Source organism: Erythrolamprus reginae, chromosome 3 (genome assembly GCF_031021105.1).
Source record: "Erythrolamprus reginae isolate rEryReg1 chromosome 3, rEryReg1.hap1, whole genome shotgun sequence".
In the NCBI taxonomy this organism is placed as follows: domain Eukaryota; kingdom Metazoa; phylum Chordata; class Lepidosauria; order Squamata; family Dipsadidae; genus Erythrolamprus; species Erythrolamprus reginae.
Genome location: NC_091952.1, coordinates 5,919,068 through 5,944,709, shown reverse-complemented (window position 1 = coordinate 5,944,709; position 25,642 = coordinate 5,919,068). Strand labels below are relative to the sequence as shown.

General features: G+C 41.7%; 1 protein-coding gene across 2 annotated transcripts in view; it reads right to left on the bottom strand.

The window, feature by feature from the left end:
• RTEL1 (regulator of telomere elongation helicase 1) overlaps nucleotides 1-24,400 on the bottom strand; it is a 152,709-nt gene extending 128,309 nt beyond the window's left edge. The window contains exons 1-9 of one of the 2 annotated variants that reach the window (XM_070744420.1): nucleotides 24,311-24,400; nucleotides 20,702-20,833; nucleotides 15,453-15,651; nucleotides 14,935-15,028; nucleotides 12,875-12,956; nucleotides 11,358-11,418; nucleotides 5,871-5,946; nucleotides 2,086-2,170; nucleotides 920-985 (exon numbers count right to left, since the gene is read on the bottom strand). In XM_070744420.1, coding sequence (XP_070600521.1) covers nucleotides 920-985; nucleotides 2,086-2,170; nucleotides 5,871-5,946; nucleotides 11,358-11,418; nucleotides 12,875-12,956; nucleotides 14,935-15,028; nucleotides 15,453-15,651; nucleotides 20,702-20,803 — 765 coding nt within the window. In that variant the 5' untranslated portion in view covers nucleotides 20,804-20,833; nucleotides 24,311-24,400. The remainder of the gene's footprint in view (nucleotides 1-919; nucleotides 986-2,085; nucleotides 2,171-5,870; nucleotides 5,947-11,357; nucleotides 11,419-12,874; nucleotides 12,957-14,934; nucleotides 15,029-15,452; nucleotides 15,652-20,701; nucleotides 20,834-24,310) is intronic. The other variant, XM_070744422.1, reaches the window with a different exon arrangement.
• Nucleotides 24,401-25,642: the final 1,242 nt, after the last annotated feature.

The following is a 25,642-nucleotide window of genomic DNA, read 5'->3' as shown; positions in this document are numbered from 1 at the left end:
CAACAACAACTGAGAGATTATTATCAAAGAAAATGAGGCCACCTGTGGTTGGGTGGGGCTGTGGTCATTAGTGAGGCTGCTATAAAGAGCAGCCTGTGGGTTTGGCCATTGTGGAGGATTATCTGCTCGTTGTGTTTCGTGACTGCTTTACTGACTTTGACCTTTTGTGTGCTGATTTTTCCCCGCTTGGAAACTAAACCAGAGCAAAGTGTGTTTCACTTTGTGAAAGAAGAAGGATTGTGAATTGCCTCACAGCTGCAAGCTAAGTATCACAGAACTGATAAGGGACTTGTACAAATTACCAGTTTGTTTGGAGAAGAGTGCTCTTTGCTATACCAAAGGAGGGCTTAGTTTATGTGAATTTTCATTATAAAGAACATTGTTTTGAATTTTCAAACGTGTGTGTGTCTGAAATTTGTACCTGTGAATTTTTGGGAGGAGTGTACCAGAGAGCCCGACAGAACAGATAATAGCTTGACTCCTCTGTAAAGGCCCTCCCTGGGTAAATTATGTAAAGTCTTCCAAGCAGAAACAGCTTAAATCAACTATGCTTGCTCATTTATTATTAAATAAGATTTTAACAACAGGTCTCCTGAAGGAATAAAAGAAAAATATAATATCCCCCATTCCACCTCAATGTAAGAATTCTGAGGAGACAATTTTTAAAATATCCTCAAATTAAATTTGGGCGGGAGGAGGCGGAAATATACTCCTTCTGCCAAAAAGATGACTTTACATAGTTTAGCATTATTACACAAACGCTCTTCTGCATGTTTTTGGTGATTCATCCTTTCTCTCATTAAGGTCTCTTGAAAAAGTATATATATGTGCTGATTAATAAGGCTTTCCTCCAAAAGGAGACCTAATTTTTTTTTCAAAGAACACAAAGTATGAACAAGTCAATTGTATTTTTACTTACCACGTTGTGAGCTTCATCAAGTATTACTATAGCCCCTTTCAAGTCCAGATTGTGGGCTCTTCGACTCTATGAAAGAGCAAAAACACAACACTTGGTCTCAACTACTTGTGATACAGGTAGCATTTGACATAGGACTACAAGAATTGAGACCAACATTTTTGCCACTAAGCAAAAGAGTTGATAAATGAGTTTCGCCCCATTTTACAACTTCCTGCCGTGATTGCTAAGTGAATCAGTGTGGTTGTTAAGTTAGTAACACTGTTGTTAGGTGAACCTGGCTTCCCCATTGATGTTGCTGAAGGTCACAAGGTGTATTCATGTGATCCCGGGACACTGCGACTGCCATAAATACTAGACAATTGTCAAGCCTCTGAATTCTGATTCTTGATATATCTCTTTTTTTATGTACACTGACAGCATATGGATCAATGACAAATTCCTTGTGTGTCCAATAAAGAATTCTTTTCTTTTTTATTCTATTCTGTTCTGTTCTATTCTATTCCTATTCTATTCTATTCCTGTTCTATGCAGCGGTGAAACAGGCTCACTTGATCATTAGTTTTCTAAGGGCTTCTGACACAAATGTGGACGGACCCTCAGAGCATAAGGACAACCATCCATGTGCCAGGCACTTGATGATTCTCAGCCAGCTCCATAATTTCCACTGTGACCACAAACTCCTCAATTGACCTAGATCAGCGGTTCTCAACCTGGGGGTCGGGACCCCTTTGGGGGGTCGAATGACCATTTCACAGGGGTCGCCTAAGACCAAGGGGAAAGACAAATTTCCCATGCTTTAGGAACTAAAGCTTCTATTCTGGCGCCTTGGAACGTATTTTTACAATACGACCAATCAGGCGTTTAAAGTAGGGGTGTCCCTCTGACCTTCCTGCCAATCATTGGGAGAATTAGTGCTAGACTTATGGTTGGGGGTCACCACAACATGAGGAACTGTATTAAGGGGTCGCGGCATTTAAAAGGTTGAGAACCACTGACCTAGATTCTGTACCAAGTGAACACAAACCCAGACGCTCCCTAGTAACGAAGTACAACTCAAAATCTACGTCCTGTTATCTTAGACACAAAGTTTGTAAACTTTGAGGAGCATTTCCCAAAAATATACAAATTAGGTTTAATTCTTTAAAAATAAATATATATATGTGTACCTTTTGTTCCATCAGGTAGTTATAAGGCATAAAAATGATATCAGCTTGCTGTTTCAGACTCCGGGAAAGATAATAAGGGCAAACTCTGTTTAAAGAGAATTTTTATTTTAAAAAATTACACAATGTCTTCTGAGTTTCATTGTTTTCAATAAAGATTTGTTGTGTTTATCAAGAACCGCCTGCCATCTTTTTAATTGATGACTCAAATGCTACAAGCTATGATATCCAACTTGTGGCTTGGCCATAAATTCATTAGACGCTTTTAAGTTAAAATAACTTCTACTTTCCAACTGCAGGGCTATTCCAGCATCGTTTAATACTGACGTAATGCTGACATAATATATTAGAAATTCTCATGATGAACACGGTTCAGGAAATCCTTAACTATGGCTATCAAAGTCTATATTTATAAAAGGGAGTTTATTTATATCTCTGCCTATAAACGTCTAAAACTCTTTATGCCTGTTACCTTTATTAACCTTGAATGAAATGGTGCATCACAGGGAAAGCGTTTATAACTACGGTATCTCAAACGGATTAACTTACAGAATGCATCCAAACACTGGGACCTATGGCCCGTGTGAAATTGAAATCTGGCAAATTTTATAAAACATTTCATGACATCAAAGGTATCGTAAGACATTTTATGACATAATGCAGAATGTCATAAAATAAATCCCCTGGTCAACTCCTGATGTCTTGACTGTTCAATCAGGGCTTCTTCCAAAGTGATTCATCTCTGAAAATCTACCTGAATTCTAAAGAACTTTTCCAATGCATTAGTTCTGCCATAGATGAAGGCATTTGAAGGATCTGGTAAGAAATATCACTGAAATAATAACCAAAGGGCCACGGATTGTCTAGTATGCCACTAAACACTCTTGTGACTGTAACCTTTAACTGTGCGAGATGGTGTGCCTAGGGCAGGGGTAGGCAAAGTTGGCTCTACTATGCCTTGTGGACTTCAACTCCCAGAATTCCTGAGCTAGCATGATTGGCTCAGGAATTCTGGGAGGTGAAGTCCACAAGTCATAGAAGAGCCGACTTTGCCTGCCCCTGACCTAGGGGAACCATTTTTTAACCAAGGCAGCTCAAATGGGCTAACTTACAGAATGCATCCAAAATCTGGTCCCCTTGGCATTGAAATCTGGCACATTTATGGTCATTGGTTGTGCCACTGTGGTACTGCTCAGTGGACAAAATAGTGGAAAAAGTCCTGCCCTAGCCTTCCGCAGGCCAGGTAGACTAGTTCGTCATTTGGCCACCGAAGATCAATCCCCCATAGGCTGCCAAAGGATTATCTGGCACACTCAAGCCAACAAGAAGTGGGAAGTCACAAACAAAGCCCACTGCAACAATATCGCCAAAAAGGCTTCTAGAGTTGTTAACCTGATCCTACGCAGCTTCTGCTCCGGCAAACTCACACTACTCACCAGAGCCTACAAAACTTTTGCCAGACCCATCCTTGAATACAGTTCATCTGTCTGGAACCCACACCACATTTCAGACATCAACACCCTAGAAAATGTCCAAAGATACTTCACCAGAAGAGCCCTTCACTCCTCCACTCGAAACAGAATGCCCTACGAAAGCAGACTATCAATCCTAGGTCTAGAAAGCTTAGAACTACGACGCCTAAAACGCGATCTAAGTATTGCCCACAAAATCATATGCTGCAACGTCCTGCCTGTCAATGACTACTTCAGCTTCAACCGCAACAACACAAGAGCACGCAACAAATTCAAACTTAATATTAATCGCTCCAAGCTTGACTGTAAAAAATATGACTTTAGCAATCGAGTTGTCGAAGCGTGGAACTCATTACCGGACTCAGTAGTGTCAACCCCTAACTCCCAACATTTCTCCCTTAGACTATCCACGATTGACCTCTCCAGGTTCCTAAGAGGTCAGTAAGGGGCGTACATAAGTGCACTAGCCTGCCTTTCATCCCCTGTCCAATTGTCTCTCCTTATCTCATATATCATATATCTTTTCTTCCTTTCATATATCTTCTCCTCTACTTTTATATCTTTTCTTTATATATAATACTTCATGTCTATCCTCTTCAATATGTATTGTGTATTGGACAAAATAAATAAATAAATAAAATAAATAAAAATCCAATTTGTAAGGAATATTACCCAATATTAGCAAAAATTGCCCGGTCATGCGGCCGAAATACCTATGAGAACATCCAGGTTTTTAATAACTCATGAAAGGCTAACCAGCTCAGAATTGTCCAATTATGGTTGTTGCATAAAACACATGTCAACACAGGGAAGGTCTGACATGCTGACACTGTTTAATGCAGGGGCCGCCAACCGTGGCAACTTTAAGACTTGTGGACTTCAATTCCCAGAGTTCCTCAGCCCGCTTTGCTGAAGTTGCCACGGTTGGAGACCCCTGTTTTAATGGATTCAGAGGTTGCCTTTCTTGTTAAATTTGGTGAGGGGAGCAAAGCAAATGGGAGCCACACAGTCCCATCAATCATTAAAGATTATGCCCTTTGTAAGGCTTTGTAGGTAGCAACCAGAATCCTATTGGGAGCAGTACAATTGTACAGAGGTAATGAGAAATGACCCAAACTGCCCACACTGCTACATTGAGTCAGCTGCAGCTCCTCGAGGGAATCTGATGCAGAGTCCATTACAGAAAAATAAATAAGATGACTCAGGCATCAATCAGTGGGATTGTCAACAAGGCTGACATCCAAATTCCTGGTCCAGGAATAGAGGCAACTGGTGCCCAACACGAACATCTGCAAAGGTTCTCCTCTCCAGGTGGTCATCTGCATTTCGAGTGGAAGCTGTGAGGCCAGGAGGAGACCCACTCTGCCTCAAAGTCTGACTAAGGAAACAACAGGAAGAACTGAAGATCAAAATAAATCTCCCAATCTTGAGGGCCTTAAAACCCACAGCCAGCCAGTCTTGCCGTAGTTGAGCCAAAGACACACTATATTTATTTATTGTATTTATATGCTGCTCACTTCAAACGGACTCTGAGCGGCTAACAATAGGAATAAATACAACAACAATAAAAGTTAAAATCTGATAATAAAAGTCAGTAATAACAATAAATAGTGCCTCATGATACGAACCCCTCATCTTACGAACTTTTCGAGATACGAACCCGGGGTTCAGAAAGAACCTTGACAGCATCACTTGGTTGATCCGGGGTAGAGATGTATTGCTACTAGTGGTTAGAATGCATTATTGCAGGCAAACTCTGCCCACAGCCTGGGGTTCGATTCTGTTTGGCTCAAAATTGATCATCAGCCTGCTGATGTTGTAAATCACCCAGAGAGTGCAGTAAGGCACTACGGGGTGTTATATAAGTCTAAGTGTTATTTCTATTGTTAGGCGTCATCAGCATTGCAATGAAACACAATTTATGCCAAAAGATGACCTTGCCCCAGCTTCATATAGATGTGAGGAGGCAATAGATTCCTGAGGAATCTCTCACAAGGTCACCTATAATGAGCATTATAAAATTTGCTTTTTGGATGATCACAATAAAGCATATAAAACAACTTGAATATAGCTTGTGCTATCAAGCATTTGTTTTCAGGGACAAACATAGGGATTCTGGCCATTCACGAAATCAATAAAATGATTTAAACATGCTTTCTGCACAATCTCAGCAAAAGAAAGCATCAAATTGTCTTTGGTTCTGCAAATTACGTTGGTAAATCTGGTTTCCCTTTTGCCATTTCAGCTTAATACGAAGCCCTGCCGTTGCTGAGCTCTGTCTGCAAGGAAGTGAGATAAAGTTTAAGAAGAAATGACCTGTGTTTGTTTCCATTTTTAACAAGGTCTTCAATGTCCAAGATGCGATCGATCAGGTCTTTCTCGGTGCTTTTTTCTACATGAAAAAGAAAAATACATACAAATATATATATATATAAGTTCGTATATTGTGTATTGGAAATTAAAACAATTGCAACCATCACTGCGCTGGTGTTTCATCAATCAGCATCAGGCCTTTTGCGGCTTAACAAGACACTGGTACTTTTATGTTAAGATTAGATAATAGAACATTCCTGGTTTAGTCTTCAGGCTAAAAGAAGCTGCATAGTCTAGAAACCTAGAAACATAGAAGATTGATGGCAGAAAAAGACCTCATGGTCCATCTAGTCTGCCCTTATACTATTTTCTGTATTTTATCTTAGGATGGATCTATGTTTATCCCAGGCATGTCTAAATTCAGTTACTGTGGATTTACCAACCACGTCTGCTGAAAGTTTGTTCCAAGGATTTACTACTCTTTCAGTAAAATGATATTTTCTCATGTTGCTTTTGATCTTTCCCCCAACTAACTTCAGATTGTGTGCCCCCCTGTTCTTGTGTTCACTTTCCTATTAAAAACACTTCCCTCCTGAACCTTATTTAACCCTTTAACATATTTACATGTTTTGATCATGTCCCCCCTTTTCCTTCTGTCCTCCAGACTATACAGATTGAGTTCATTAAGTCTTTCTTGATATGTTTTATGCTTTAAGACCTTCCACCATTCTTGTAGCCCGTCTTTGGACCCGTTCAATTTTGTCAATATCTTTTTGTAGGTGAGGCCTCCAGAACTGAACACAGTATTCCAAATGTGGTCTCACCAGCGCTCTATATAGCGGGATCATAATCTCCCTCTTCCTGCTTGTTATACCTCTAGCTATGCAGCCAAGCATTCTACTTGCTTTCCCTGCCACCTGACTGCACTGTTCACCCATTTTGATACTGTCAGAAATCACTACCCCTAAATTTCTTAAATCCTTTTCTTCTGAAGTTTTTGCTAACACAGAACTGCCAATACAGTACTCAGATTGAGGATTCCTTAAATCTAATTTATTTCCTAATTCTAAAACTCCCATCTCATGATTCCTGACCTACATGGCATTGGTTTCTTAGACCAGATCCACTTATTTGGCTCAATTTTTCCCCCCTCAAAAGAAAGAAGTGAAAGCAAGGTAGGGCTTGATAATAAGGTGGTCCTCAACTTAAAACAGTTCACTTAATGACCATTCAGAATTACAGCAGCAATGAAAGAAGTGACCTATGACCTATTTTTCACACTTGTGACCACTGCAGCATCCCCATAGTGGTTTATATTCAGATGCTGGATGACTGACTCGTATTTACGCAGCGTCATGGGGTCACGTGATCCCCCTTCTGACAGGCAAAATCAACGGGGAAACCAGGTTCACTTAACAACCATGTTGCTAATTTAACAATTAGTTACATTTTTTATAATTTTAGATATTATATTCGACTTCTTCTTATTGTTCTGAATATTATTGTTGTAAGCTGCCCTGAGTCCTTCGGGATTGGGCGGCATAGAAGTTGAATGAATGAATGAATGAATAAATAAATAAACAGGCAAATTGAAACGATTCACTTAATGATAGTGGCAAGAAAAGTGGCAAACAGAACTCATTTCACAAAATTCTCTCTTAGCAGTACAAATATAAGGGGCAATTATGGTCGTAAATTGAGGACTACTTGTACCTCTTGCTAGAAGCATCTGCTCCCTTACTTGAGGCTCCAAAGGGGAGTGGGAGAATGGACCTGATGTTATTCTGATACCACGGTAGCTGTTGTCAAGGGATTTGGCTAGAAAGTGGGAGGCAGTGAGGTGACTTTGAGCCAATCACCAGGAGACAGAGTTCTAGTCCCGCCTCAGGCATGAAAACCAGCTGGGTGACATTGGACCAATCACCAGGAGAGAATGAGTTCTAGTTCCACTTTAGATACGAAAGCTATCTGGGTGACACTGGACCAATCACCAGGAGACAGGGAATTCTAGTCCTGCCCTAGGCATGAAAGCCAGCTGGATGACTTTGGGCTAATCCCCAGGAATGAAAGCCAGCTGAGTGACATTGGACCAATCCCCAGGAGACAGGGAATTCTAGTCCCGCCCTAGGAAATGAAAGCCAGCTGAGTGACAATGGACCAATCCCCAGGAGACAGGGAATTCTAGTCCCGCCCTAGGAAATGAAAGCCAGCTGAGTGACAATGGACCAATCACCAGGAGACAGGGAATTCTAGTCCCGCCCTAGGAAATGAAAGCCAGCTGAGTGACAATGGACCAATCCCCAGGAGACAGGGAATTCTAGTCCCGCCCTAGGAATGAAAGCCAGCTGAGTGACAATGGACCAATCACCAGGAGACAGGGAATTCTAGTCCCGCCCTAGGAAATGAAAGCCAGCTGAGTGACATTGGACCAATCACCAGGAGACAGGGAATTCTAGTCCCGCCTTAGGCATGAAAGCCAGCTGGGTGACTTTGGGCCATTCTCTCAGCCCAACCTGCAGGGTTATTGTGGGGAAAATAGGAGGAGGAAAGAGTATCGTATATGGTTGCCACCTTCAGTTTTTTTGCAAAAATAAGATGGGATACAATTTTTTTTTTAAAAAAGCAGCTTTCTATGCATAACTAGTACCAGATTGATTGATTGATTGATTTAACTTCTATGCCGCCCAATCCCGTAGGTCTCAGGGCGGCTTAAATGAAACCCATTTTCTGGAATTGTGAACATACAACTTCTTTGCTAAGCCTTTTCCTTTATACAATTTATTTTGAAACAAATCTCTTCAGGTCAGTCAACGAAATGACCAGTGGTAAGGAAACAACACAACCTCTCGGGGGATCCCTGAAGGAACCGGCTATGTTTAATAGGGCTTGAGATTCTAACTGCTGTGCTGAATCCACTTTAATCAAGTCCTGCTGCTTTTATTTGATTAATACATTAACACTGCACCATTAATTCATCATCCATTCACGGTTTTAATTTTAAAAAACTGTTCCAAGATGAAAGGGACACAACACATTACAAGCACTGGTGCCAAGAAAAGAGACCGCTGACCTTTTTGTAAACTCAGCCTGTGACTGCAGCTTCCACCGTAGTTCCTGTTCTTAAAATATACTCTATGTAGGTAGTCCTCAACTTATGACCCAAAATTTTTGACCCTCACAACCGAGACCAAAATTTCTGTTGATAAGTGAGATATTATATTATATCTGCATTTATATATATACGAAAACAAATATATATATATAAAATGCCTTTTTTTTAATATTAATGGGTTTTTAATTGTTTCTAACATCAGACTACTAGGGCTATAGTCAATGAAAAAAAGGCTGCCTATAGGAGGTATAAAGAGTCTGGAAGTATAGCTGATAGAGAGGTGTATAAAATGAGACAGAAGGAGGCGAAACAGATAATATATGCTGCTAAAGCCTCAAAAGAGGAAGAAATAGCAAAATCTGTAAAGAAGGGGGATAAAACCTTCTTCAGATATATTAGTGATAGGAAGAAGAAAAACTGCAGCATCACAAAGCTTAGTACCGGGAATAATACATGCATTAATGGGAATAAGGAGATCGCTGACCATTTCAATAGCTACTTCTGTTCAGTTTTCTCAAAGGACACCTTACAAAATAATACTATAGAGGGATATAGCATTGCTTCCAGCTGTACGGATTCAGCTCCAGTGATCTTAGAAGCCGATGTCTTAGAAGAACTTGAAAGATTAAAGATAAATAAGGCAATGGGTCCAGATGGCATCCATCCCAGAGTTCTTAAAGAACTCAGATCTGTCATTGCTACCCCCCTGACTGATTTGTTTAACCAATCCCTGTTAACAGGAGATGTTCCTGAGGATTGGAGAATGGCCAGTGTTGTGCCTATCCACAAGAAGGGCAGTAGAGAAGAAGCTGGAAACTACAGGCCAGTTAGCTTGACATCAGTTGTAGTTAAAATGATGGAGACTCTACTCAAAAAGAGGATAAATCAGCATCTAAAAAACAATAACTTATTGGACCCAAATCAGCATGGCTTTACTGAAGGCAAATCGTGTCAGACTAATCTCATTGAGTTCTTTGACTATGTCACAAAGGTGTTGGATCAAGGTGGTGCCGTGGATATTGCCTATCTGGACTTCAGCAAAGCCTTTGATACGGTTCCACATAAAGAGCTGATAGATAAATTAGTGAAGATTGGACTTAATCCCTGGATAGTTCAGTGGATTTCAAGCTGGCTGAAGCATAGACATCAGAGAGTTATTGTTAATGGCGAGTATTCTGAGCAGAGACAGGTTACAAGCGGTGTGCCACAAGGGTCTGTTCTGGGTCCTATTCTTTTTAATATGTTTGTGAGTGACATAGGGGAAGGTTTGGTAGGGAAGGTTTGCCTATTTGCCGATGACTCTAAAGTGTGCAATAGGGTTGATATTCCTGGAGGGGTCTGTAATATGGTAAATGATTTAGCGTTACTAGATAAATGGTCAAAGCAATGGAAACTGCAGTTTAATGTTTCCAAATGTAAAATAATGCACTTGGGGAAAAGGAATCCTAAATCTGAGTATTGCATTGGCAGTTCTGTGTTAGCAAAAACTTCAGAAGAGAAGGATTTAGGGGTAGTGATTTCTGACAGTCTCAAAATGGGTGAGCAGTGTGGTCGGGCAGTAGGAAAGGCAAGTAGGATGCTTGGCTGCATAGCTAGAGGTATAACAAGCAGGAAGAGGGAGATTGTGATCCCCTTATATAGAGCGCTGGTGAGACCACATTTGGAGTACTGTGTTCAGTTCTGGAGACCTCACCTACAAAAAGATATTGACAAAATTGAACGGGTCCAAAGACGGGCTAAAAGAATGGTGGAAGGTCTGAAGTATAAAACATATCAGGAAAGACTTCATGAACTCAATCTGTATAGTCTGGAAGACAGAAGGAAAAGGGGGGACATGATCGAAACATTTAAATATGTTAAAGGGTTAAATAGGGTTCAGGAGGGAAGTGTTTTTAACAGGAAAGTGAACACAAGAACAAGGGGACACAATGTGAAGTTAGTTGGGGGAAAGATCAAAGGCAACATGAGAAAGTATTATTTTACTGAAAGAGTAGTAGATCCTTGGAACAAACTTCCAGCAGACGTGGTTGGTAAATCCACAGTAACCGAATTTAAACATGCCTGGGATAAACATATATCCATTGTAAGATAAAATACAGGAAATAGTAAAAGGGCAGACTAGATGGACCAGGAGGTCTTTTTCTGCCGTCAGTCTTCTATGTTTCTATGTTTCTATTGTACACTGCTTTATTGTTGCTGTTAGCCGCCCTGATTCTCCGGAGACGGGCGGCATACGAATCCAATCAATCAATCAATCAATGAATAAATAAATAAATAAATAAGTAAATAACTAACCAACTAACTAACTAACTAACTAACTAAATAAATAAATAAATAAATAAATACAACACAACCTCAGCCAATATCCAAATCCTTACCTTCCACATTGTTATAGAATGGACACGAGCGACTTGACACTTTCGTACGACACAAGTGGATCTGCAAATCAATTAAAATCCAGCTCAGTGCATCACACAGTGGAACCAAAATAGGTTTATTAGTAGATTTGTCTACTTAGCTCCGAGATGGGGAATATGTTACCTTTACCTGGCTGGCTGGGGAATTTTGGGAGTTCAAGTGCCCAGGTCTTAAAGCAGCCATGGTTGAACACCCCCATGCTTTGAGAAGAAGCCCCCTACTTGTTCTGGTTTCTGGTAGAAATTTAGCAATTACAAATAACTCTTATTAAATGCATTATTTCATGAATAAAGAAACTCCATTTATTTCTCTGCTCTTCTGGAATTCAAACACATTTCATACAGACACTGTATCTGTTGGTCCATTATCTCCCTTAACTGCATTTCTCTCATTCCTTCTCCTTCTCCACTTAACAAGATTTATTTTCCTAACAGCATGATTTCTAAAACAGCAGCCCTGACTGTTAATCAACGCAGAATACTTTTGCTTACTTGAGAGCAGCAAGAGAAACCTCCATTTTTCTCTTTGGCAACGTTGAAACTCCACCCTTCTTCCCCACTGACCCCTGACGTGCCAAATACATCACTACAGTATTTAACCCATTCCTCTCCTTAATATCTTCTTCCAGACACCTGCTCTCTACGTTTTTGGGCCCTTCTGAATTTAGGGTTAACCCAGCGAACGTCTGATTCTCCCTCGCTAGATCCTGAACTCATAGCCCCATTCTGTGGCTGGCCTCCCACCTGTTCTACTACCTGTAACCCTGGGCCCCCCACTAATTCATAAACACTATCTGAATCCGAGTCCTCAATATCTTCATCATCCTCCAACTGACCAGGAGTATGTACAACATTACTCTCTTTTTACAACCCTGTAATTCCTTAATTCCGGGTAGACTAGAGCAACTAGATGGACCTGAGCATTTATTGGCCAGCTGCCCTTCCTGACACCTACACAGAGCTCACAGTCGATTTTTTTTTCCTGCCTTAGGAGAGAAACATCTGCCGTTACCTAGGATTGAACTTTCAACCTTCTGAGTGGGAGGTGAACAACTTCAGTACTAGGCCACCACACTACTCATAGAAGGCCCTCTTAAGGAGATAGCAATAGCACTTAGACTTATATATCACTTCGTAGTGCTTCACAGCCCTCTCTGATTGGTTTACAGAGTCAACGTATGGCCCACAATAACTTGGATGCTCATTTTATCGACTTCAAGATGGAAGTCTGAGTCAGCCTTGAGCTGGTGAGAATTGAACTGCTGGCAGTTGGCAGAAGTAGTCTTCAATACTGCATTCTAACCACTGCATTATGATGGCCCACAATAAAAGATAGAGATATACAGTATTGGAAGACAGGGTTACCCACAGAGATGATGGGGTAAGAATAGGATGTAATAGGGTGGCTGAACTCCCTGTCAATCGTAACAGTAACAGAATAATTTTGGGCCAGCATTATTGTGCATGTATTATTTTACCTGCATATGAAGGCTTTCCTGGCTTCGAATTTCAGGGTGGATGCAAAGCTGTTCTCTGGATCCCAACACACAAACTTTGGGTCTGTTTCAACAACAATAACAGCAAAAGATTCAGGGCGTTTCCATTCAATGTCAAAATACGGATCAAGAAAAACCGTGGCACGTTTTATATTTTAGCTTTAAAAAAAATATTGATATGTTTTAAGGAACAGTGGTACTTCTACTTAAGAACTTAATTCATTCTGTGACTAGGTTCTTAAGTAGAAAAGTTTCTAAGTAGAAGCGATTTTTCCCATAGAAATCAATGTAAAATCAAACAATGCATGCAAACCCATTAGGAAAGAAATAAAAGCTTGGAATTTGGGTGGGAGGAGGAGGAGGAAGAAGAGGAGGACAGTCGCTGCCCAGAGCGAAGGGAGCATTTCTTTTCTCTAGGCGCTGGCAGAGGTTTATTCCCTCTCCAAGCGCCCAAAGAAAGGAAAATGCTTTGTTTGCTCTGGACTGCCAAAGCCTCCTTAAACGCCACCGAAAGGCTCCTCTGGCAGCCCAGAAAAGTTTGAGATGGCCGGGATTAAAGGGGAAACGGCAGGAAACTAGCTGGGCCTTCGTGCCGCTCTCAAATTTCCTTGGAAATTTTTCCAGGCTTGGGTTCTTAAGTAGAAAATGGTTCTTAAGTAACATAGAAACATAGAAGACTGACGGTAGAAAAAGACCTCATGGTCCATCTAGTCTGCCCTTATACTATTTCCTGTATTTCATCTTACAATGGATATATGTTTATCCCAGGCATGTTTAAATTCAGTTCCTGTGGATTTACCAACCACGTCTGCTGGAAGTTTGTTCCAAGGATCTACTACTCTTTCAGTGAAATAATATTTTCTCACGTTGCTTTTGATCTTTCCCCCAACTAATTTCAGATTGTGTCCCCTTGTTCTTGTGTTCACTTTCCTATTAAAAACACTTCCCTCCTGGACCTTATTTAACCCTTTAACATATTTAAATGTTTCGATCATGTCCCCCCTTTTCCTTCTGTCCTCCAGACTATACAGATTGAGTTCATTAAGTCTTTCCTGATACGTTTTATGCCTAAGACCTTCCACCATTCTTGTAGCCCGTCTTTGGACCCGTTCAATTTTGTCAATATCTTTTTGTAGGTGAGGTCTCCAGAACTGAACACAGTATTCCAAATGGGGTCTCACCAGCGCTCTATATAAGAGGAGGCAAAAAATCTTGAACACCCAGTTCTTATCTAGAAAAGTTCTTAAGTAGAGGCGTTCTTAGGTAGAGGTACCACTATTTATGTATTGATGTATATCTGGAAACTGTGGAGAAAAAATAAAACTTTATTTTAAAAAAAAAAAGTTGCCTTCAAAAGTTGTGGGAGTTTCATCACTGGAAGCTTTCAAGAAGAGACTGGACCTCCATATGTCAGAAAAGATGTAGGGTCCCCTGCTTGGGTGTTGTGTGTGGGTGTGGAGTAATTGACCTATAAGGTCCCTTCCAATTCTGTTAATCAAACTTCTAAGATCTCCGACTGTTATTCGGTTACCCTTAAGCACAGCTGAATGATATAAATCCTCGCAGATAAAAAAGAAAATACTTCAACCAACATTGTTAAATTACCATTAAATGCACCGCGAGACGGGACGGAGCGATGGATGCCAACTTTGTTTTTAAATAGAGATGAAATAGGCTCAGCTGGATAAATCACCAATAGCTAACGGTCGTCTAAGCTATTTATGATCCCCATTACCATTTGCAATAGCCCCCAAGCAGCGGTTGAGATAAAGTAATATTGCATTTAGGTTCTGCTTGTTTGGCTTCCAAGAGAGAATCTGATTTGCCTCTGCGGATCAGAACGGTGGACAAACATCATCCTTTGGTCTGATCCAGGAGTGGCATTGCTTTTTATTCGGGAGTGCTCGTGTACTGTGGCTGCAGGGCAAGGCAGCTTCTGCAGATCACTGCAATAAACAGGGATGCTTTTGAAATAAATAAGGTGAGACGGCTATAAAACCCCAGGCACTTTTTACACTTGGAAGTCGAGATTCTTTCTTTACCTGTAAACAGTATTCTTCAATTCACCGATGACCTGAGCAAGCTGAGAATGTGTTCTGGAGGCATAAATTATTTTGGGGACATCACTGTAATAAGCTGTCATGCGGAGAAAGTGAGAAAGGAGCCGTGTGCAGGAGGGAGAAAGAAGAAGAAGAAGGAAAAAAATTGTTTAGTTTTTTTAGTAACTAAATATATCGTCAATCTGCTTTTCTTTGCTGGTGCTATGGTAACAATTTAGCCTGTGGAGATAATCTGGGAATTTACAGTCCAACTGCCCACCTATTACAGGAGACTGCATGGTTTTTTTACTATCTTTACAGAGAGAGATAGTAACAGAGTTGGAAGGGACCTTGTAGGTCATCTAGTCTAACCCCCCCACTCAAAAGTGATGGTGAACATTCCCTGCCTTGGAGTTCTGCTTGCTAGGGGTCTATTACTGATACTTATCCTTACATCTGCTACTACATCCTTACATCTTATTGCAAATGTTAACGAGGGCTTCCAAATTAAAAGGAAATACCTGAAACTTCAGTCCCTGTGACAGCATTGCCCCAAGACGACAAGGGCTGATCTGGAAAAAGCTCTGCCCCTTTTAATCGTTGAGCAATCTTTTGTGCGGAAACTGCATCCTTGTAGTGCTCTCGCCATGCCAAGGCCGAACACAGGAGGCATAATGTCTTCCCTGTGCCTGTGGGGCTCTCCAAGATCCCATTCACTTGCTGAAATGAGAATTAAAGGGGGGGGGGGGGGAAATAAATATTTACTGAAGTACCAGAAGAGGATAAACATTTCCATAAAGTCATTCTATGCCAGTAATGGTAAACCTTTTTTTCCTTGGGTGCGGAAAGAGCATGCATGCGCACCATTGTGCCTGCGGGAATGCCCACACCCATAATTCAATGGTTGGAGAGGGCAAAAACAATTTCTCCCACCCCCCGGAGGCCGGAAATGGCCTGTTTCCCAACTTCTGGAGGGCCCAGTAGGCTCTTTCCCAGGCTCCTAAGGCTTCTCTGGAGCTGGGGAAAAGTAAAAACGCCCTCTCCCTTATCCCCCCGGAGGCTCTCTGGAAGCCAAAAACGCCCTTCCAGAGCCTCTGTGTGAGCCAAAAATCAGCTGGCTGGCACACACATGCATGTTGGAGCTGAGCTAGGGCAACGGCTTGCGTGCCGGCAGATATGGCTCCATATCTTCTATGTTTCTATGTCTTTTAAACCAACAGTCCCCTCTGTCCAAAACGTGGACAGAGAACCTCCAGGTGACCTCAACAACCCTCTAAAAGAATGCAAATGACCAGCTGTCTACAAGAAATATAAATCCTTCTATTCCCTGCCATCCAGTCAGAGCTGGAGAAGCTCCTTGGATGAGAAGCGAAACATTCTCAAAATTCTCAAAAGAAAAAAACAAGAAAAGTCCAGCTGCCTCCTGAAAAAGTACCTTTGGGCCAACCATGACCTGGATGACGGAGAACCTCCATAGACAATTAGGAGTTCCATTGTTAAGCAAGCCAATTGTTTAAGCAATTGCCTTGCCTTAAGCATACAAATCCAATTAAATACTGTAAATTAAATAAATAAGCGAGCCATGCCTGATTTTATGAACTTCTTTTTGAGATGATAGCTAAGGGGATCACCATAATCATTAAGCAAATCTCATAGTTCTTGCTGCCACAGCTATTAAAGTCACACGGTTGTTAAGTGGATCCAGCTTCCCCTGTTGACTTTGCCTGTTGGAAACCAGGTGGGAAGATTGCAAGTGGCAGTCACGAGATCTCGGGGACGCCGCCACAGCTGGAAACACCTGCCGCTAGCCAAATGCACAACATTTTGATTACCTGACCTTGGGGATTGCTAAGATGGTCATAAGTGCAAAGACAGGTCATGTCATATTTTTACAGGGGCACTGTAACTCTGAACAGTCACTGAGTGAATTCTTGTAAGTCAAAGATTCTCTGAATAGTCTTCATGCAATCTTCTAATTGGCATTTTTTGACTCCTAAAGTTTTCCAGAGGGCTCAACACCAACCTGGAGTTTGGAAGGTACAATTAAGACAATGGTGCCCCTCTGCCCCGCTAACCTCTATTCTCAGAAAATCCTGAAAAAAATGTGTTCCTCACCACCCTGTCTGCCTGCATTCCAGTGACATTGTGATATTACTGGTCATGCCTCATGCAGTAATGGTTTTCAAAAAGAAATGTGACCCCCTAACAAAACACCCATCCTTGCCGAATTAATGGCTCTGCACTGTTCAAGAGACTGCTCCTTTTCCCTGGAGAAACACAGCAGGAAAATTAGTTTGTATTCTTCTTACACAATCACGGGATACAACCTACTGTTTTCAGTCAATAACCCTAAGAAGTGAACCGATCAATAATGGTATTTTAAGTTACACAAGCTTTCACGTTGCGACGTGTAAGCAGACAATCGCCCTCCTACCAATAGTAAGACCACATATTGCAACAGCAAAGCCAACCTATTGCTCTGCAAATCCTTTCTGTGGCTGCCCCTGCTCCCCTCTCACTCCCAGGGGTGAGGAAAGCCTCCAATCCCCTGGCCTGCCGCAAAGGGGTCAAAGTCTGAATTTGTAGCCTTACGTGAAGGACACAGCAGCTCAGGGTCATGGGGCTGGTTAGCCCCCGAGAACTCCTCCCCAGTCTACATTAACAATTCTTAACCTCTCCATCTCTTGCAACGTTATGTTGTTGTTTTACATTTTTGAATTTTAATCTCAAAATGATTTGGCTTTAATGTTTTGATTAAATTGTATAGCCCCTCTGTGAGAGAGACTTCACTTACAAAAAGATATTGATAAAATTGAAAGGGTCCAAAGACAGGCTACAAAAATGGTGGAAGGTCTTAAGCATAAAACCTATCAGGGAGGACTGAGTGAACTCAGTCTGTATAGTCTGGAGGACAGAAGGGAAAGGGGGGACATGATTGAAACATTTAAGTATGTTAAAGAGTTAAATAAGGTTCAGGAGGGTAGTGTTTTTAACAGGAAAGTGAACACAAGAACAAGTGGGCACAATCTGTGGTTAGTTGGGGGAAAGATCAGAAGCAACATGAGAAAATATTATTTGACTGAAAGAGTAGTAGATGCTTGGAACAAACTTCCAGCAGACGTGGTAAATAAATCCACAGTAACTGAATTTAAACATGCCTGGGATAAACATATATCCACCCTAAGATAAAATACGGGAAATAGTATAAGGGCAGGCTAGATTAATCATGAGGTCTTTTTCTGCCGTCAATCTTCTATGTTTCTATGAGATGGGTGAGTGGATAGATAGATGGACAGACATGGGTGGGTGGACGGATGAACAGAAAAATAGACAGATAGGAAGACAGACAGACAGACCCCTTGATCTCAAAAAGATGCTAAGTCTCCTGACTAGGGAAATGATAACATTTGCAAAACAGTCGATGAGCAAAGTCGTTACCTAAAATTACCTTGCAGTATTAAGCTGGCACAGAAAGTTTTTCTGGCTTACTAAAAATTTAGGAACAGATTGCATGAACATAAGGGCTTCGTAAGTGTTTCTTTCCTTTCGTCAAGAAAAGAGAACCCACCACCCCTTCTCTATTTCCAGGTCTCATGTAAACATGGCTGGCACTGATAAGAGAAGGGGCTCAAACAAAGCTTCTTTCCAGGAAGTGCTAAGCAGGTTTCATATGTTCCAAATGCATTTGTTCTACATAGGGTAAAAATATACATATTCAGAATCCAAAAACGTGTATGTCGATACAGTTAACTAAGCCAATTCTATTTCTGAGTTTAGAAGGTCGTATTTATTATAGCTGCAATACTTTCAAAACAATTCTATATATCATCGCTCAAAACTAAGTCCTCTAAGATTATTTTCAAGATTAATTCTGGATTAATCAATTAAATCACAGTATGGTAATTTTTGTAACCAGCTATGTCAGATCTTTTATGAAATATTACAAAGTCGCTTTAAGTATTTTGACTGAAATAACCTTGTCTTTGTTAATATTTAGAACTAGCATGGATCTTTCTCTAAGATTGGATGGACTAGACTAGACTAGAATTGAATTGAATTCTTTATTGGCCAAATGTGATTGGGTACACAAGAAATTTGCCCTTGGTGCATATGCTCTCAGTGTACATAAAAGAAAAGATACATTGGTCAAGAATCATAAGGTAAAACAATGATAATCCAGGTACAAATAAGCAATCAGGAAACAATCAATATTAATATAAATGGTATGGATACAAGCAACAAGTTTTGCGTCCATGATGAATGATGCAAAGCCATCTTTATTTTCTGATAACAAGATCTATTTATTATATATGTACTGCTGCCCATAACACCTGACTCTGGTCAACTCATCATAACAAAACTACAAACCATAAAAACAAAGACAAAAAATCTAGCACTTCTATCATCCTGCTAAGGTGTCCTAATTCCCATCCATGGACCAAAAACTCTAGGGAATTTCTAGAAGCCAGGAATTCTGACAAATTAGCCATCAATAAACACATATCTACAATATCAATAACAATATCTACAGACTAGACAATCAATAGGGAGCAAAAAGACCATTCTCCGTCAGCAATCAACATCCACATGAGCATAGATTATCCTTTAAAATTAACTTCAGATGAGCCTGATCCCCTAAGATTAACTTCAAATCAACAATCAAGAAGCAAACAATACCCCAATCAAGAAACTGCCAAAGAAGCAAACAACCCAACCAAAGAATTTCCAAGATCATCCCCACCAACACTGATAGAGCAAGACACTAAAACACAAACTGAAAGCAAATTCCTACTTTCAGATTAACAGCAATATTAACGCTAAACCAACAATCAGAGAACATGCCAATCAGAGAAATACCAACTCAGACAAGAAATCAAAGAGCCAACAATGGGCTATTCAAGGAATCACCAACAATAGTCCCACCAGCACTATCAAGGGCAAGCCAAAGGTATATAAATGCAGAGGAAAGCCCACTGTCTTCTGGCACTGATAATGTTACCTAGTTAAGTCATAAAATGTCTGCAAGAGAAAACCAAGCTCAGAGAACATCAAGGACTCATTTCAAATATTTTATTTATTTATTTGTTTGTTTGTTTGTTTGTTTATTAAATTTGTATGCCGCCCCTCTCCGCAGACTCGGGGCGGCTCACAACAGCAACAGAAAAACAGTGTAAAATACAAATTCAATAATTAGAAAGCTAAAACCCATAATTTAAAAACATTCACACAACATACCATACATAAACAGTATAGGCCTGGGGAAGATATTTCAATTCCCCCATGCCTGATGACAGAGGTGGGTCTTAAGGAGTTTGCGAAAGGCAAGGAGGGTGGGAGCTGTTCTAATCTCAGGGGGGAGCTGGTTCCAGAGGGTCGGGGCCGCCACAGAGAAGGCTCTTCCCCTGGGACCCGCCAAACGACATTGTTTGGTCAACGGGACCCGGAGAAGGCCAACTTTTATTGTCCTTTATTGATTCTCAATTGTACCTCTCTGCCCCTGGCATACTAAATGATGCTGCTAGTCTCCTATTCTGGTACCTGGAGGTTGTAAGGCTCAAGATGGCAATAGGACTTATTTTGAATTGGACTTAAACAAATCCATACAGCTGTCATAGCATAGATGCAACATTGCTAAAACACTTATTTTGATCACTTGAAGCTTCGAAGGCAGTCCATGTAATGAATATATGTTGCATGTTTCAAGGTGTCTTTCATTTCACACGCATGTAAGCTGAATTATGCTTTACTTAGGATTTCATCTAATATTTACCTTTTGCAAGCACTCAATTACTTTGGACATATATGCCTCCTGACATTCGTAGGGTGGGAATGGAAAGTTGATAGTAATGCCATTTAATTTTATTTCGGGCATATTTCATTTGGCACCTCAGGATCACAAATCCTAAAATCAAAAATATTGTTCCATTAGTACTAAATATCAACAAGACAGTTCATAATCTCCCCAATTCTACTTCAGCAGTGAAAGTTCCTTTTTAAAAAATTTATTTATGTACAGTGTTCCCTCAATTTTCGCGGGGGTTGCGTTCCAAGACTGCCCGCGAAATTTGAATTTCCGCGAAATAGCGGTGCGGAAGTAAAAACACCATTTTTGGCTATGGACAGCCAAAAACTACCCCCACGCACCCTTTTTCAAGGCAGCGCAAGGAGCCGGGCTTCAAGTTGGGGGCGGGGAGCGACGAAAGTGCAGAGGCCGGCAAAGATTGTTTTGAATGGCGGCTGCCCCCGCCCCCCAGCGCCTCTGGCCCCCTCGCTGCTAACCCCCGCCTGCCCGATCCGCCCCTCTCACCGGCTTTCTTGGGACACGGGTCCTCCTGCAGCAGCGCTGGCGGCTACGGCTTCTCATCCTCCTCATTCGGCCGCTAGCCGCTCTGAGTGCTTTGAGAATGCCTGCCCCTCCCCTCTCACAGTCCCTTAGCTGAGAGCGCTTTCGTCCCAGCTATCAGCGAGGGGGCTGCAGGAGAGGCGGGGCAGGCGTTCGCACAGAGAGGGAGAGAGGGAGAAAGAGAGAGAGAGCAAGAGGGGGGAGAGTGGAAGGTAGAGAGAGAGAGAAATGATAGAAAAAAGGGGAGAAAAAAAGAGAAATGAGAAAATGATTGAAGCAGAGAATGACAGGAAAGAAAGAGAGAGAGAAGTGACTCTTGGTGATGACGCATGACGTCATCGGGTGGGAAAAACCGTGGTATAGAAAAAAAACCGTGGAGTATTTTTTAATTAATATTTTTTGAAAAACCGTGGTATAGTCGTTTCGCGAAGTTTGAACCCGCGAAAATCGAGGGATCACTGTATTAAATTTGTTTACTGCCCATCTCACCACAAAAATTTCCTTTAAAATCTCAGTTTTAAGAAATCCAATAGATTTGACCCAGTCATGAATTACATATTTTTAAATTTCTATGGAGATAGCTACAAACTCTCCTTCCCACCGATACACTTGGCATACATGAATCTGTCTAATCCTGCCTTGAAGCCATCCAGGCTGACAGCTGTCACAATCTCTTCTGCAAGTGAATTCCATAAACCAGTGACCCTAGAAATATTTCCCTTGATTTGTCCTCACTTGCTTACCTATGAGCTTTAGGGAGTACCCCCTCGTCCTAGTATTGTGTGATAGAGAAAAGAACTTTTCTCTATCCACCTTTTATATCCCATGCATGATTTTATACACTTCAATCAAGTCACCCCTTAAACGCCGTCTTTCAAGGCTGAAGAGAGCAAGGCATTGCAACCTGGTTTCATAAGGGAAGGGCTCCATTTCCATAATCATACTTCTTGCCCTTTTTTGCACCTTTTCCAGTTCCAGGAAACATGTACAGGGAAAACATAGGTCGCCAAGGCCCTCTCCTTTCAACCCTGAACTACATATATTAAATAGGATAGGATAGGAACAGGGTAGGAAAGGATAAGGCAAGGGATGGGAATGGAATAGATAGTATAAAAGAGCTAGAAGGAATCTTGGAGGTCTTCTAGTTCTATCCCCTGCTCAGGCAGGAAACCCTATACCAATGCTCTCCAACCTTGGCAACTTTAAGACTTATGGATTTCAACTCCCAGAGTTTCTCAGCCAGCGAAGCTGGTTGAGGAATTCTTGGGGTTGAAGTCCACAAGTTTTAAAGTTGCCAAGGTTAGAGACCACTATCCTATACCATTTTAGACAAATGGCTGTCCTCTTGGTGGCACAATGGTGCAGTACTGGAAGCTGCTTCTGTTGACTGTAGTTCACACTGTTCTTAAAAACCTCCATTGTTGGAGCATTCTTTTCTAAGGCAGGAAGGCCTGTTGGCTCACTCAGGTATTCACTTTCCTTTCAGATTATTAATATAAAGCCCGTGAAAATATTTACTGATCCCTCGCATCCTGAGCATAAACTGCTTCAACTCCTACCCTCAAAACGTCGCTACAGAGCACTGCACACCAAGACAACTAGACACAAGAATAGGTTTTCCCTAAACAAATAATTCCCTCAACAGTCAAACTATTCACTAAGTCTGCACTACTACTACTATTACTACTAGTTTTTTCCCATCATTCCTATCACCATTTCCTCCCACTTATGACTGTAACTTGGTGCTTGTATCCTTAACATTTTTGTTAATATTGTTTCCTCTGCTTATTTGACCCCTATGACTATCATTAAGTGTTGCACCTCATGATTCTTGATAAATGTATCTTTTTATGTACATTGAGAGCATATACACCAAAGGCAAATTCCTTGCGTGTGCAATCACACTTGGCCAATAAAGAATTCTATCTATCTATTCTACCTAAGAGCCGGGGTGGCACAGCAGGTAGAGTGCTGTACTGCAGGCCACACAAGCTGACTGTAGATCTGTAGGTCAGGGGTTCAAATCTCATCACCGGCTCAAGGTTGACTCAGCCTTCCATCCTTCTGAGGTGGGTAAAATGAGGACCCGGATTGTGGGGGCAATGTGCTGGCTCTGTTAAAAAGTGCTATTGCTAACATGTTGTAAGCCACCCTGAGTCTAAGGAGAAGGGAGGTATAAAAATCAAATAATGAGGACCCGGATTGTGGGGGCAATAGCCTAGCTCTGTTTAAAAAGTGCTATTGCTAATATGTTATAAGCCGCCCTGAGTCTAAGGAGAAGGGCGGCATAAAAATTGAATAAATAAACAAACAAACAAACAGCAGTTGGTTGGAAAATTCTTGGAGCTGAAGTCCACAAGTCTTGAAAGTTGCCAAAGTTGGAGACCACCTCCCTAATATCATTTTAGACAAAGGGCTGCATAACCTCCACTGTTGGAGCATTCTCTTCTAAGGCAGGAAGACTTCTGTTGGCTCGCTCAGGTATTCGCTTTCCTTTCAGAATAGAATAGAATAGAATAGAATAGAATTCTTTATTAGCCCAGTGTGATTGGACACACAAGGAATTTGTATTTGGTGCAGATGTTCTCAGTGTACATGAAAGAAAAGACACATTTATCAGGAATCATGAGGTGCAACACTTAATGATTGTCATACGGCTCAAATAAGGAATGAAGAAACAATCAATATTAATAAAAATCTTAAAGATACAAGCAACAAGTTTCAGTCTTACAGACATAAATGGTCCTATAGTCATGTCAGTGGGTGCCCCCCCTCCTTCCAGAGAGGCTCATTAGGGTCAAGTCCTCCCCTCCACCAGGCCCTCAGAGACCGGGGGGGGGGGGGATGACAGGCCTCAAACCCTTCGTGGAGGGGTAGAAAAAGACCCCCTCATTTGAGCCCACCCACCCCTTTCCGGCAAGACCGGACTCGGAGATATTGGCTTTCCCGGCGCTCTATTCAGGCGCGGGGAAAGAACCCAGGCCAACCCAGAAGAGCCTCCAACCCGCGAGGCCTCAACATACTCCCCTCACGCACCTCTTCTTGGAAGCCTCCCCGTTTCGCAGACCCCGCGCGCTGGGTCACATGGCCGCGCCCTCGGCGTCGCATTGGTTGGGCGGCTCGCGCGCACGCGCACAGCTTGAAGGAGGAGAAAAGAGGTGGGGGGGAGAGAGAAAGAGAAAGAGGGGGCAAACTCTCGCGAGGCATTCTCGTTGCCGGGGCAACGCTCGCTAGTTCGCTCGCTCGCTCGTCCCCCCCCCCGCACCCGTTTCCATGGTGAAGCCATCTTCTCTCCCAGATGGGCCGAAAACCGCTTCTCCACCACCACCACCCGCCCAAGCGTTTGGACTACAAACCCCATGGTTGCTAAGTCAGGAACTTAGCTTAAGCTAAGTTGACGGGGTTTGTAGTCCGGGGTGCCTTGTGCTAGGTCAGTCCGAGCAAGAGACGGTCGGGAATCAAGGGCCTGACTGGGGTCTCTGCTCTTTCCAGCTTGAAGGTGCTGGGAGTTGTAGTCCTCAGGGGCTTGGAGGGAATGCTGGGCTTGATAGTCCACCACACACAATGGAGCCCAACATTTCCATTCCTAAATCAGCCAGGCTTTAAGTTGGTTTTGCCCCCCATGTTACTCTCTGCTGCAGTTATAAGTGAGTAACATGATTGTTAAGTGAATCTGACCTTTCTCATGGGCTTTGCTTGTCAAAATAGTGACTGTGGGACATTTTATTTATTTATTTATTGGATTTGTATGCCACCCCTCTCCGCAACCCTCATAAATATGAACCAATTGCCAAGCGCCCAAATTTTGATTACGAGATGATGGAAAGAGTCTTCGGAGAGGGGCGGCATACAAATCCAAATAATTAATAAATAAATAAATAAAGGTCTCAACCCTTGTGTGAAAAATGGTCATAAGTCACTTTTTTCAGTACTGTTGTAACTTCAAATGGTTACAAAAAGAATAGTTGTAAGTCAAGGTCCGCATATATACATTTATATTTATATATAGAATAGAATTATTTATTGGCCAAGTGTGATTGGACATATATATATACACATATATACACATATACATACACATACATACATATACTGTATATATAATGTCCTTCCTGTCAACGACTACTTCAGCTTCATCCACAACAACACACGAGCACACAACAGATACAAACTTAAACCACTCTAAACTCGACTGCAGGAAATATGACTTTAGTAAACAAGTAGCTGATGCATGGAACTCACTACCAGACTCTGTAATATCTTCACCTAACCCCCTAAAACTTTACCCTTAGACTATCCACTGTTGACCTCTCCCGATTCCTAAGAGGTCAGTAAGGGGCGTGCATAAGTGCACCAGAGTGCCTTCCA